The sequence below is a fragment of the Elephantulus edwardii genome, unplaced genomic scaffold (assembly GCF_000299155.1).
Source record: "Elephantulus edwardii isolate Elephantulus edwardi_28Jun2011 unplaced genomic scaffold, EleEdw1.0 scaffold00075, whole genome shotgun sequence".
Classification (NCBI taxonomy): Eukaryota; Metazoa; Chordata; class Mammalia; order Macroscelidea; family Macroscelididae; genus Elephantulus; species Elephantulus edwardii.
The window spans coordinates 925,905-941,604 of NW_006399825.1; the positions used below are offsets into that span (position 1 = coordinate 925,905).

General features: G+C 35.2%; 1 protein-coding gene across 1 annotated transcript in view; it reads right to left on the bottom strand.

Moving 5' to 3' along the window:
• The window catches only part of PDE3A (phosphodiesterase 3A, cGMP-inhibited), a 458,178-nt gene that overhangs the window by 81,581 nt on the left and 360,897 nt on the right, over window positions 1-15,700 (bottom strand). The window contains exons 6-7 of the mRNA XM_006889065.1: window positions 10,032-10,254; window positions 5,119-5,204 (exon numbers count right to left, since the gene is read on the bottom strand). Coding sequence (XP_006889127.1) covers window positions 5,119-5,204; window positions 10,032-10,254 — 309 coding nt within the window. The remainder of the gene's footprint in view (window positions 1-5,118; window positions 5,205-10,031; window positions 10,255-15,700) is intronic.

The following is a 15,700-nucleotide window of genomic DNA, read 5'->3' on the forward strand; positions in this document are numbered from 1 at the left end:
AAGAATTAACACCATTCTCAATAGAGAAAGGCTAAAAGCATTTTCCTTGTGAACAAGGACCAGACAAAGATGTCCACTGTCACAACTTCTATTCAATATTCTATTGGAAGCGCTTGCTAGGGCCAATACAAAAAGAGAAGAAAACAAAAGGCATTTAGATCGGCAAAGATTCTTAAACTATTTCTAGATCCAGATGATATGATAATGTAGACAGAAAACCCCAAACACTCAACAAAAAAACCCTGTAGGAGCTAGTAGGCCAATTTAGAAGAGTAGTAGGATGTAAGAGCAATATTAAAAAACCAGTGGGATTCCTTGACAGTAACAAAGAGAACTCAGAGACGGAAATCAAGAAAGCAATGCTATTTACAATATCCAACCACAAATTGAGATACTTGCAAGTAAACCTAACTAGAGATATGAAAGACCTATATAAAGAAAACTATAGAACATTTCTGTAAGACACAATAAAAGACCTAAAGAAATGGAAAAATGTGCCCTGTTCATGGATAGGAAGACTCTATATTGTGAAAATGACAGTCCTACTAAAACTGATCTACATATTCAATGCAATCCCAGTATAGATATAAAATTCACTTTTTAAGGAGATCAAAAGGAAAATGATCAAGTTTATATGGAGAGGAAAGAGATCCTGCATAAGCAAAACACTTCTGGGAAACAAATATGAAATAGGAGGCATAGCACTCTCTGACTTCAAAATCTACTACATAGCTGTAGTAACCAAAACAGCATGGTACTGGTACAATGCCAGGCACAAAGACCAATAGAACATTATTGAAAACCCTGAAATAGACCCAGCTATCTATGATCAAGTGAAAATTCGACAAGGAAATAAAACCTATAAAACAGGGAAATGAAAGCCTTTCAACAAATGGTCCTGGCAAAACTGGTCTCTTAACTGTAGAAAATGAAATAGGATCCACATCTCATACCATATACAAAAATCTTTAGAAGGCCTAGTCTATGGTATAAAGGGGCTGCCAAATACATCCAAAAATGTACTATTTGCAGAGAATAAAACTGATAAATGGGACCTTCTAGAGATTAAATCCCTGTGGATGTCAACAACTTCTTCCAATAGGGCTAAAAGAAAATCTACCAAATGGTAATAAATATTTGGCAATACTATGCTGACTAACCCAGTCACTGAATCAATCCACCTCATAGAGGGCCTTCCCCTCCTGCGCTGTCCCTCCACCATCCCAAGCATGATGTCCCTCTCTAAGGACTGGTCTCTCCTTACAACATGTCCAAAGTATGTCAGATGAAGCCTCAGAATCCTTGGCTCCATGGAGCAGCCCGGTTTAACCCTCTCTAGGATGAATCTGTTTGTTTTCTTAGGAGTCCATGGTACCTTCAATACTCTTCTCCAGTACCACAGCTCAAAGGCATCAATTCTACTTCTATCCTCCCTAGTCACTGTCCAACTCTCCGACGCATAACATCATACATCAATATAAAGAAACCAAATATCCTCACAACTGACTCAATAAAGACTGTTGTGGTAGGTGGAGAAAAGACTGACGGAAATAATTTAATTTTATTTGGTCTACAATCAACTTGATGGGAGCATCAAATAAAAAATCAAATGGTATCTTGCAATGGAAAAATCTCATGCTAATGTCCTCTATAAAGTGCTAAAAGATTAAGGATGAACCTGATCCAAATCATGCTGTATTCAACTGTCTCAGATATATTTAAAAATTGAACAGTGAATAAGGAAGATTGCAGAGGAATTTATGTTTTAAAATTGTGGTGTTGGTGAGGAATATTGACTATACCAAGCAGAATGCTCCTTACTAATAGTGTTTTTGTTTTCAGGGGCCATTAAATCAATTAAAACTCTTAGGGACCCTATGAAAAAGACATCTGAACTTTGCCCTAACCTGTGCCATCTTCTTAATCTCAGATATGCTTGTATGTATTGTTAAAGTTACCGTGTCAATCCACCTTGCTGAGGATCTTCTCTTTCACTGACCCTCTCACCTTTCCTAGAATGTTCTTCGCTCAAGATGGGCCCTTCCTGACAATGCACCCAAAGTATCTGGGATGAAAAGTCACCATCCTTACCTCTAAGGAACACTCTGGTTGCATTTCCTTCAGGACAGACTCATCAAGAAATCAAAAGACACGTTACACTGGGAAAATTTGTTGTCAAAGACCCTTTCAAAGTGCTAAAGAACAAGGATGTCAGTTTAAAGGCCAAGGTGTGCCTGATCCAAGTCATGGTCTTTTTAATTATTCTCCTCCCATGTGATTTATTCCCTCTGAAAACTATAGGGTCAGCTAGAGATGGCTCCAAATAGAAAACATACAGCAACAACAATGCATTTGAAATAGAACAATAAATAAGGACAACAGAAGTAGTAGTGGAGTCTTAGAAATAAAGATGACCAAATTTCATCTCACATATTTTAGGCAAATTAATTGGAAGGGCCAATTATTAGAGGACAGCATCATGTTTGGTCAATTAGAGGGTTAGTGAACAAGAGGAAAATCCTTAAGCTGAAGTATTGACACAATGGCAGCAACAATAGGTGAACGCAGAGCAGAGATTGTGAAGACACTAGAAGATTAGGGAATATTTTGTTCTGTCCTCCAAGGGGTCATTACAATAACAACACACTTCCACAGTCTGAAAATGATCAACTATGAAATGAAGATGCATTGATACTGATAGGAATGTAAAATTCAGAAATGGATGGGAATCAGTCCTTATAAATATGATCTTGCTTATAGAAATAATGCTAGATATCACATGACAGAATTTTGTATGAACAGCAACTTGTGAATTGCAGTATCTTTTATAAACAACATAAATGTTGACTATATACATGGACATAATCAGAATATATAAGAATGATATAAATTTTAACTGTTGAAAAAGGAAAAAATAATTATTCGTCAACAAGGCTATCAAACAATGGCTATGAAAAAGACTATCAATTATTCATATGCAAGTTCAAGATTAAGATGAATAAAACTAAAACAAGTTAATAATAGCCAATAAATTTAATGACCATTTCAAAAATGTATTTGATGCGCTAAACAGTAGTGACCAGTTAAGTTGTGGAATGGTATCAAGGACATCATATCAAAAAGAAGCAAAATATTATTAAAAAGACAAGAAAGAAAGAAAAGACTGAAATGGATGTCAGAACAAACTTTGTTGAGCAAATATCTGAGAAGAAGGACTTTATGAAGAAGAATGTGGCATCAAGATTGAAGGAAGACTCATCACCAGCCTGTAATATGTAAATTACATAACTGAAAAGAAAAGAGGAGTAACACACTGATGAAGATGAAATATCACAGCCTTCAGGATGAATTGCACCTCAATAGAAAAGTAGCAAAAATTTTCACAAATTGATCAGTAAATACATCGTGACAAAAGGAGAAAAGATTGATATTGGCATGGTTTTACTGAACCCACAGTCAAAATTCATGAAAGTAGAAGTCAAGAAATGAAAAAATGAATTGCAATTAGTAAATCTGCTCTAAAGGATTTCCTTAATTGTTAAAGATCAAGGATGTCACTTTAAGGACCAAGCTATGAATGGTCCAAGTCGTGGTAATCCTAATTGACTCATATGCACATGAAAAATGGATAATTAAGACTGAAGAAGAATGGATCCTTTGAATTGTGATGCTGCAGGAAAATACTGAATACACAATAAGACTACCAGAAGAAAAAAACTGATCTATCTTAAAAAGGTACAGCCAGAATGCTTCTTAGAAGCAGGATGGCAAGATTTCTTATCATGTACTTTGGACATATTATCAGGAAAAGCAAGTCTCTGAAGATGGACATTTGCTTGGTGAAATAGAAGGTCAGTGAAAAGGAAGAAGACTCTTAAAAAGATGGATTACTACAGAGGTAATGACAAGAGGATCAAGCAGAGCAGAGATTATGAGGATGACACAAAATGAGACTGTTTTGTTCTCTTGTATATAAGGTTGCTATGAGTTGTCCTGGAAAGGGTTAAACCGTGTGGCTCCTTGGAGGCAAGGATTCTGAGGCTCCATCTAACATACTTTGGACATGTTGTGAGGAGAGACCGGTCCTTAGAGAGGGACATCATGCTTGGGAGGGTGGAGGGACAGCGCAGGAGAGGAAGGCCCTCTATGAGGTGGATTGATTCAGTGACTGGGATAATCGGGATGGGAGTGTCAGAGACAGTGTGATTGGCACAGGACAGAGCGGAGTTTAGGGCTGTTGTACATAGTGTCGCTATGAGTTGCAGGCGACTCGACGGCACATAACAACAACAAACCACATGAGTTGTGAACAACCTGATGTCAACCACCCACATAATTTCCCTAGTATTTCATAATAGTACATCCTTCTTAAAGGCACATAGTCAATCAGTAACCTATATTATTGAATGTCTACCAAGAACTGCCAAAGGAGAAAGTCAAGAATCAGTCTTTAGTAGCTCCATCATTCTAAAGTCAGCACTTAACAGAAATGTATTTTTCCCTATCTTTCATGCATTCTATAGTGACAGAAGAAGAATGATTTCCAAAGAGCTGCCATAACTGAATGTCTTCAAAAATGAGTGGCTTGAGAAAATCTGTGTCACAAAATCAAATGATGTGTCTACATTATTCTTCACTAATAAATCAATTGCTTATGTGCCAATTCTGACTTAAGGCAACCGATGTGTGTCAGAGTACAGCTATGCTCCATAAAGTTTTCAGTGGCTGATTTTTCAGAGGTAGATGGGTAAGACTAACTTCTGAGGCTTTTAAGTGGACTCGAGTCTTCAACCTAATCATTAACAGCCAACTTATCAAAACAATCCAGGGGTCTTATGTTGTCTTTGACTTATATAAAATAGTCATCTATCTTTTGTAAAATAGATGGACAGTTATGTGTAGATTTACAGAAATATTTTGGATAATTTTGAAGTGATATTTTATCAGTGATTAATGCTATGTGATGAAATAATAATGGTTTTGCTTTCTTCTTTGGCTTTTTTAAGCTGTAAATTTTATCATTAAGAACAAATGTGTGTTTTTTTCCCCAGAAACAAACAACAATAACAATAAAATGATTTCCATTTTGAAAAATAGAATCAGAAACAAATGGATTACCTGTTCTGCTTGGTGTCCTAATGGTCATACTGCCTTTCTCCAGTGGCCCATCAGCAGGATTTCCTTGGGAATATGGTCTGCCACAGCTAAGAAATATTGGAGTATATTCAAAGAATAAAATATTATCTTTTAAAAAATTATAGACATAAATATCTGTACATTGTTGAAAATAATAATTAATCATTTCTACCTTCAATAGTTTAATTGTACTTTATATAAGAATTCTAAAATGCACTATACTTTGTTTTTAGTGTGAGAGAATGACCAAAGCAAATGGTTAGAAATTTCTTTTAGTTCATGCTCTTACTCTAAAGAAACCAGAACTTCCACCAAAACGCATATATGTATACCTATGTTTACTGCTGTGTTGTTCACAGTAGCAAAGAGATGGAAGCAACCCAAGTGCCCATCAACAAATGAATGGATAGAGAAGCTGTGGTATATTCACATAATATAAACTGTGCAGCACTGAAAAACAAGGAATTTAAAAGAAATACACAGAACGGGTGATCCTGGAAGACATTATGTTAGGTGAAGTATCTCAGTCACAAAAGGACAATTACTCTCCATAATGTAAGACATATTTGAAATGAATCTATTAACAAATATTTTGTTATGCTATTTTAAAAATACTTGGATTGGCTGCTACCAATTTAAAGCAGTGATTTTGGAGATGCTGGTGTGTATTTGACCAAAACTCCCAAATTCACTGCTGTTGGGTTGGTTTGGATTCAGAGAAACCCTCTATCAGATTTCTGAGGCTGTAAATCTTAAGGGGAGACTGCAAATATTAGTGGGAGGAGTCTGTCTCTGCCTAAATTTCTCTTGTAGAGCTATTGGTTGATTCAAACTGCCAGAGATGCATACACTTTTAGGTAGCTGTGCAAATTGTTACAGATATGCCACCAGAGGTATTTGATTAAGAAAAAAAAAATTTAGATTTATTTATTTAAGCTAAGATATTTTAAATCCAGAGTCTTTTTTATAAAAATGAACAGATTTAAAAAGAATGATGGCACATTAATTTCATTTTTTACCCCAAAGTAAAATGAGTACATTTTCAGATTGGCCAACTACTTAAGCTAAAATTATGGACATATTTTAATATTGCTATTGAAATTCTAGACCTCTTATATGTCTTGACATGTCTACTAACTGTCTTTTCTTACGGTATTACTGAACAATTACTTTTGCTATGTAATATATTAAAATCAGAAAACTCTTGTAGGATTTAAAGAGGAATGTAAGATTGATAGCATAAGGTTCTGGGTAAAGAATAAAAATAAAACAATACTAGCCAAGGAGGTAGACAATAGGCAAAAAAGAAAAATGAAGGTATTTAGGACGGACGTTCACACTAAAAAACCCACTGCCATTAAGTTGATGCTGACTCACAGTTGTCTTGCACAAAGAGTTGGTTGGCTAATATATGTTTCTAAGGCTGTGGTTTTTACACAAATATTCTCCTTCACCTTTCCTCTAGAAAACAATTGGTGGGTCCAAACCACCAACCTTTTGGTTACCAGCTATATGCTCTTGCCTTCAGTAACACCAAAGCTCCAAGGGAAATGTTTCTTAACAGCAGTTCAAGGATGTAGAATGTATTTGCTTTCTCAATAGTACTAATTGCTTTACCAAACAAGAAAGGAAACCTACAAAAGGCCTGGCAGAGTCCTAAACTGGTTTTTTTCTCATTTATCTTGTTTAGCGATTTCATAGTTGGATTTTAATTCTGCATTTTGCTTCTGGGTTCTTTTTTTCTTTTCCCTTCCCATCTAATACTACAAGTGGTCTCAAAGGGTTTTGTTTGTTAATCACAGTTTACTCATACTGAAATGAAAGACATAAGCAATAGTTTACTATTTAATATCCTAAATGCCTCATCATTTCCCCCTGAATTGTGCTCGTATGTGAAGTAAAGATAAGCATTTTCCAAATAAAAGAAAAAGTAAGTAAATTTTATTTCAAGCCTTGAATATAAGTGGGAACCATTATACATAAAATAGTTTTAATTATGCAATCTCATAAGTACCATAAGGAAATGAAAAAAAAAAGAAAAAAATGACAAGACTAATCTGAGGTAGAAAGTACCATATTTTTTTGCACAAATAACTCGTTTCTCCTATTTTTGTTGGCCAACTTCTTCCTCCTCCCGAGTGATATTTTCATAAGCTTTGCTCTCTCAATTTTATTTGTTTTTAAAAGCACATTGGAGTTAAAAAAATTAGCATACCAGGTTTTTAAAAATACCTCCTGGGAAGAGGGAACGGGTAGCAAACAAATGTAGAAGACTTGTTGTTTGTGCAAAAATATGGTATATGCAATTATTTGACGGGCTTACATTCTGGGATTAAACTTGGTGGTCTCTAGTAAGTAAAATTTATTGGTTTTAAGATTTTCATTGTAAGATGATATTTAAAAGGAACATTTAAATTAGTAGTTCAAATACACTAGCTCTTAATGCCAGAAAAATAGGTTGTTGCATAGACATTACAGCAGCCAAGAGACTAAGATTCAATGCCAAACCCATCTAGTTCAGCAGGGGAAACCACAATAATTAGTCGTGTGTTTTTGGAGCTCTCTGTGGCTACATGGGTGGCTGTCCTGAAGGCAATAATAAAACCTGGTTTAAATTATAGATTTATAAAGCCCAAACAAATAAAACACACTCTACTGGATTTATAAACACGGCTGAACAAGCAGGCAGTGAAACTTCCTTGTTTTTCACTGCTTCTTCTTCATAAAAATCCCATAAAAAATAGACTATGACAAGAAAAGTTACATGAATGGTAGATATTATCTGAAGTCTTTCTCCTTTCTTTGGGCTACTTATTTTCTACAAGTCTGGAGTCTTCATTGGGAGTCTCCCTAGAAAAGCTAGAAGCAGATGTTCTTGATGCAAATTCTTGTACTGGGTTTCATCTTGGCTCAGGATACATACCACAAAACAGTACTTCATAAGTGTGTTCTGCCAAACACTAGATCCATGGACAATTATTGGGTGTTAGCATAAAGAAATGCAATTTGTGGTGAAATAAATTCAGAAAACACTAGATGCCATTAGAAAAGTTCACAGGTGTTCTCCTAGCAGGACTCTTCAGAACTTTTACAAAATGAATGTTAGTGTAAATCTCTAACAGAGAAATAGAATTATGCCTTGTGAAGTTTTTGGTAGGACAACACACGTTTTGTGGGCAAAGATGATGGAATTAAAATGCCACAGAAATTATTTTACAAAATAGCTGTCATAAAAAGGTCAGTAGAACAATTTTTGGACAGTAGAATAACTTTTATTCTGATCCTTGCCAAACAAATGAAAAACAAGGGAAATTATGTCCCTTTTGAAAACAGTTAGAAGGAGAATGAAATAAAAGTTATTAAATAAATACATTTGATTGGCTTCTAGAGTGCATAAATGCAGAACATGTGAAGCTTAATATGTCTGGAAACAGAGCATATGAAACTTAACCTTAGTTAATTCTTAACTAGACTGATAAAATCTGAACTAATAGTTGGTACCTGAAGATAAGTATATCACTAATTTAATCAAATATTCAACATCATTAATCTCAGTAAATAAATTATAATTTTGTTTATATCATCGCAATTGCATGCTATGCATCAGAGAGCTAGACAGTGACAAGGGATGATAGAAAGAGAATTGATGCCTTTGAGTTGTGGTTCTGGAGAAAAATGTTGAACATACCATGGACTACTAGGAGAACAAACAGGTTCGGCCTGGAGAGGGTAAAACCAGGCTGCTCCTTGGAGGCAAAGGATTCTGAAGCTTCTGGCATACTTTGGGCATGTTGAAAGGAGGGACCAGTCCTTGGAGAGGGACATCATGCTTGGGAAGGTGGAGGGATGGCACAGGAGAGGAAGACCCTCGATGAGATGGATTGATTCAGTGATTGGAGTAATGGGTATAGGTGTGTTGGAGACAGGTTGGCACAGGATAGAGCGGAGTTTAGGCCTCTTGAGCACAAGGTCGCTATGAGTTGCAAGCAACACAACGGCACACAACAACAACAAAAAACTAATGAGCAAACTTAAAAATACTCAACTCTTGTCTCCTTAACAACTATTGTAATGCCCTAAAGGAAAGTGAGCTCAGTTGGCCTTATGGGTAAGGGATTGTGCTGCCAACACAAAAGCTGGCCATTTGACTTAATTGGCTGCACCTATAGAGAAATAAACCTACTGGAGAGCCAGATATAAGTTCCAACTCGATAGCATATACCATGATACATTACTCCAGATGAAGCTATTACTGAAGAATAACCAAAATATATTAACCAGCAAAGGAAATATTTCTTCCTTAGCTACAATGTCAGCAGAATAAATATTTCTTGTGTTAGCTTCAGTGATAGACAACACTGCACAATTCTATTTCATCACACTAGAGGAACTCAGTACTGTATTCAGAAGATAACCAGAATCCTGCTGGAAAGGATATACATCATTTGAATATGTTTAAAATATTAAAATGTAAAGTACCAATAGATTTTGTGGTTTCAATATAAAATGCTTTCAAGAAAGCCTGTATAATTATACACACATACACACACACACACACACACACACACACACAAATATTTTGCTAAATACACACACACATTCTGTCAAAATACAGAATTATATAAAATTTATATAATTTTAAAATTATGTGTCTTATATATTTTCCAAAGTAAGCAGATAAAAATACAACTAACTATTCATCATCCCACCAAAATTTCTATTACTAAGAAGAACAGTTCCTATTAAAGCCTATTCAACAGAAAATATAAGTACTCCATATATTTTCATCATTGTCTTTGGTAAACTTACAGAGAGCTGTGTGGACTGATGGGTTAGTTTGCTCATGTATTAAACTACTATAAACACTAGTTAGTTAACAATATAAAAATTCTTACCTGCTACAAATAACAGGCGGAGTCAGGATCTGAGGGGATAGGTCTGGAGCACTCTGAGTATAATAAGCTAAGGTCCTGTGAGAACTTAGGCCTGGTTTAGCCGTTGTTTCTGCAGATTCAGGAAACTGCACTGTAGAAATTTTGCTGATAGGGCTGCTGGCCGGTGTCCCTTGGATAGGTGAAGAGCAGGGTGAAGAGAGTGGAGAAATCTTAGCTAGGGCATCTGAGAAAGAAAAGAGAGATATTATGTCATTAAACCACTGTCTCTGAAATGCAAAATTGCAACCCTTAAACTTCACCTCAAACTGCAGTTAACAACCACCATGTGCTCATGGCACTGGGGCAGGCTTCCCCAGCCACCATCTGGAAGGCATGGGGTTGGGGTGTCTCCACAACATGGAAAGAGTGATGAATCATCCTGAAAAACTTGAAGGCAATGTTGCCAAATTCAGTTAAAACCTTGGTGTCCTGGAGTAACTTTGTGACAGAAGAATTTCCAGTTTTTGTTTAGTCTTGCCATTCTGACATGATGATAATAATTACAACATTTTCACATATTCTCCTAGGTCATTATGTGTTTGAAGCAGAAACAAGATCTGCTATGACTTTAATTATTCAAGAGCAGAAAATGAAGACACTGGATGCTTAACAACACGTAGATAAGAGAATTTATGTAGGTTAAGCAATTAACCATTCACATTTTCAGTGGAATGGTGCTTTGATTAAAAAAAAAATTCTAAAGAAAACATAAAAGTATGAAAATTCACTTCAGATCAAGACAGTACATTAGAAACTTCAGTTGACACATATCATTTGAAACTATATAGTGAAAATTGATCTTTGAGCCAGTTCTGATGTGTTTTCTGTAGACTGTGAGAATTTTACAGGACAGGTTAGCTTTCAAAGCAGCATTGTTGAGTAAAAAAAATTATATCATCAACGTTGCTTGATCCTAGACTTAAAAAGGTAGCAATATTCTTAAAATTGCTAGGAAAAATAACTTCAGAACAACTATCTACTTATTGTTTTTCATGATCTCATTGTCTTCAGGAAAAATGAAATAAAACCATTAAAAGTCACTTTCTCTGTTTCCCACCACTTGGGGAAAATGTAAAATCATCATCACATAACACATGTGGTTAGGTGGTGCTTAGCTAGAGCAGTTAGCTTCAAATGTCCATCCCCTTAAAATTTTAGTTGTCATCATCAAAGTTTTTCTGATCCATCATTTGGGATATGCTTGGTTATGAGTTTTTATAATTTTTCTTTCTAAATTTCTTTTGTTTTGATCCAGTATAGGCCATAGTGATCCCATTTTCATCCCTTCCTTTTATAGATAATTATGCTATGACATATCATTATTAATTGAAAATATATGGCATGTAGCTTTATTTTCTCCTTAAAATTTATAGTACAATTGTCTAGTCAGAAACCTTTTTTTCCTGTTGTGGTTTAATGTCTTTTTTTAAATTTTCTTTTATTTAAGCTTTTAAATCATACTGTGTTTGCATTCAACCATTCAGACACCTTGTTTTAGGTAATAAATTAAAATTGCTTAAACTATTTACAAGGTCTAATCAAACCCTTATTGCATATTGCCCTTCTCTTCACCCAACTTACCTATTTATTCATTTTTGCTCCCCTCTCTCTCTCTCTTCCTATTCTTATTAGTTCTTCAAGATTGACTCTCTGTGGAAGCCTTTTCTTAGATTTTTTTATTAATGATCTTAGACCATAAGTCTTTTTTGTGCTACTTAGTGCAAAATTTGTTCTAGATTCTTTTATGCTGTGTGGTATTTCACAAACTGATGTATTGGTACTTTTAAGTGATGTATAATATTCTAGTGTGTGAATATATCACAGCTCCTTCAGCAATTTGTCCACTGATGGACACTTCGGTTGCTTCCAACTCTTTATGGTGTCAGAACTTTAAAAAATGGCTTTTCTATCCATTGTATTAGCACCCATTAACGGCATGGTCTTCAACTACCTCAACTATGGACATGAGGTCTTGCAAATCATCAACAGCTATGGCATCAATATAAGAGAGCACTTTTTAGACTATGCAGACTGTGGTGAGAGTATGAAGAGATAGTGAAGGCAGTGTGAAGAGATAGGGAAGGGAGAGCGAAGAGACTGTGATAAGACATAGCGTGACAGAACCTTGGAAATGGAGCCAAAGTAAAAGGTTTTGCTCCTGGATGCCTGAAGAGCTGACTTATGACTGCTATGAGACAAAGATTGCTGGACAATGGAAGAAACCAGAGCCATAATAACCCAGAAACCATACAAAGCATGCTGGGTACTGAGGAAACTTTTTGCTGCTGAACTGAACCTGGATTTTCATTTAATGACTTAAAATTGGTCTGTATTAACTGAAGAACTGCATCTTGATGTTAGTCTGTCTCGGAGGTGCTGTTCACTAAACCTGGACTTTCACTATGTGATATCTTTCGTCTTCCTCATCCCCTACCAATGTCCTTAATAAATCTTAATAAGCCAAGTCTAAGAGCCAATTTGCAATAAACTTTGGACCTAGTGATTCCAGAAATAGGAACAGGAGGATGGGGGGTGGCATGTCTGGCCATGTAGCTATTTGTCTGGTATGATGGATATTACTGATGGGAACAGTGTCCCTATATGAAGCAAGTAGAAGTCAGACTCAGTCTTCCTCATGTTACGGCTACTCCTTTTATACTACTATAAGTAATGTTGCAATAAACATGATGTGAGTATATCAGTTTGTATTGTAGGTCTTATTTGTTTTGATTATATAGCATGATTGCTGGCTCAAAAAGTATTTTCATTCCCACCATTTCCAAAAAATAACAAACTGTTTCCTATCCATACTGGTTGCACCATTTTCCTAGTCAATTTCTCTTTTCTAATATTGATTCTTAAGAAAAGATCCACTTTCTACTTTTGTGCTAAAAATTAAGGTTTGTTATATCCAGGGAGTTTAAATGACCTTCTCAGATGAACAATACTACTTAATGTGAGAATAAGAAATGGGCCCAAATATCCTCAGTAAAAGGTTATTTTGGTACCTTTTAACAGTGACTGCCTACAGAAGAAGGAAAGAATTAATAAAAATATTTATTAGGAAGTATGTGCACTGCTCTTTATAATAAAAACTATGGTATTTCTTTTTTTTTCTATAACTAGAATAAGGATTACCTATTTTTGCCAACAATGTTGGAAAAACTCTCTCATTACATAGTTTCAATCAGCTGTCTTCTAGACCAAATGGAAAGGAGTTTGCTAAATTTTTAGCTCAGAGTTTCTTAGCCAGTGTATCACTGTATGCAACAAATAAGTTTCAGGCCTGTAGCAAATTACTAAAAGTAAATCTCCACAGGACGGAAAGAGGATAGATGAGAAAGGTGTCTTCATTAAGACAAGGTCCACAATGGAGAGAGAAAAAGAAAACAGTGATGTATGCTATTTTAGACAATTCCTAATTTCTTCTTCTCTTTTGAAAATTTTCTTTTTAAAAACAGAAATGTGGTACAAAGTTTGTGCCACCACTGCCCATTTTTTTTCTTCACATGATATATTTTCTGAAGGCAATTTATAAGAAGTTGAGCTTTTAATTGGTAATTTTGTTAGTCGTGTCAAACATGATAATGGTTACCCATGGTGGACAGTATTTGGTGGAGCTCCCTGCTTAAAACAAGCTTGGAAGCAGGAGTGGCATCCACTTCTGTAATAGCTTGCCTCCAGAAACCCTATAAACCTGGAGAAAGGATGAAAGTCACATAAGTGTTCAGGTCTTGTGTTTAAGTCTTTTGTTCATAGAGTCGCTATATGTGGTCTACGACTTGACAGCACTTGACAACAACAACAACAACAACAACAATAATAATCAGCTGATATCCTCAGAGAAATGCCATTTACCCTTAAACATAAATTTAAATATAAACTCAGACATTAGAGTTCTTGGAACTCACAGATTAAGTAAATTTAAACAAATAAGTAGACTTGAAGACTCCACATTTACTGCCTAGACACAATTTATAATAAACCTTGCACCAGAGGATAATCTCAGTACTTCTGTAACACTGTTAATCTGCATATTTTAAACACTTTTAAGCAAGTATGAACCTTGGCAACAGCCATGAGAAGAAGGGATATTTTTATACTGTAGGTGAGAAGATAAAGGTATAAACACAGAAATTAATATTTTTCCAAAGCCAAGCCAGTATTTCTCACTATGCCTTATAATAATTTACTTTAGGTTTATGAAGTGGATTAGTAACGTCAGTGATGGAGCCCAACTTTAGATAGATGTATATTTAAAGTTCTCTTTTAGTCTAACAAATATATAGGTGGGGGAGAATCAACCTTTGCATAAAACAAATTACCCTAATACAAATATATAAACTTAAAATATTCAGGAATAGAAAAATTTAAGATGTAACTGCAAAGAAATGTATGAGTTTTTAAATGTATACATCTATTAAATGTATTTATAAGTTTATATATAATGTATAAAACTCTTAAAGAATGGACTTATAAAGATACTGACAACAAATGACAATTAACTTTAAAAATAAAACATTTAGCTTATGTCAACAAATTTACTATGGAGTTATCAGAACAAAACCACATTGGAAGTTGAGGATGTTCTTTAATTGTGCTTCAGCTACTTAAAATTAGTGATCATTAAGTCAGAGAATGTATTATTTATCATCTCAAAGAACATATTTCACCTACAACCAGGAGAAAAGAAGATAGATGAATGGGACCCTCTAAGAATCAAATCCCTATGCACATCCAAAAACTTCTCCAACAGGATAAAAAGGGAAGCCACCAACTGGGAAAAAGTATTTGGTAATGACTTATCAGATAAGGAACTTATATCTAGAATTTATAAAATACTTGAGCACCACAACAAGATAAAGATAAATAATCCACTTGAAAAATGGGCACAGGATAGGAACAGACACTTCACCGAAGAAGACATTCAGATGGCTAACAAGCACATGAAGAAATGTTCAAAATTCCTAGCTCTAAGAGATATGTAAATTAAAACAACTATGAGATATCATCTCACTCCAGAGAGAATAGCAGAATTTAACAGAACAGCAAGCAACAAATGCTGCTGAGGTGGTAGAGAAACTGGAACCCTTATTCACTGTTGGTCGTAGTGTAAAATAGTGCAACCATAAAACAACTATGAGATATCATCTCACCCCAGTCAAAACAGCAAAATTTTACCGAAGAGCAAGCAACAAATGATGGTGAGGTTGTGGAGAAACTGGAAGCCTTATTCACTGTTGGATGGAGTGTAAAATGGTGCAACCCCTTTGGAAAGTAGTATGGCGCTTTCTCAAAGAGTTGCAAATAGCTATATCATTTGACCTAGCAATTCCACTACTGGGAATATACCCCAAAGAGACCATAACTGACATCCAAGCAGATATGCACACCCATGTTTATTGCATCTTTGTTCATAATAGCAAGGAGTTGGAAACAACCTAAGTGCCCATCAACGAACGAGTGGATAGAGAAGCTGTGGTATATTCACACAATGGAATAATATGCTGCATTGAAAAACAAGGAAATCATGCAATGTTATTCAAAATGGTTGACTCTGGAGAACATTATGCTGAGTGAAATATCCCAGTCACAAAAGGACAAATATTGCATGGTGCCACTGTTGTAAA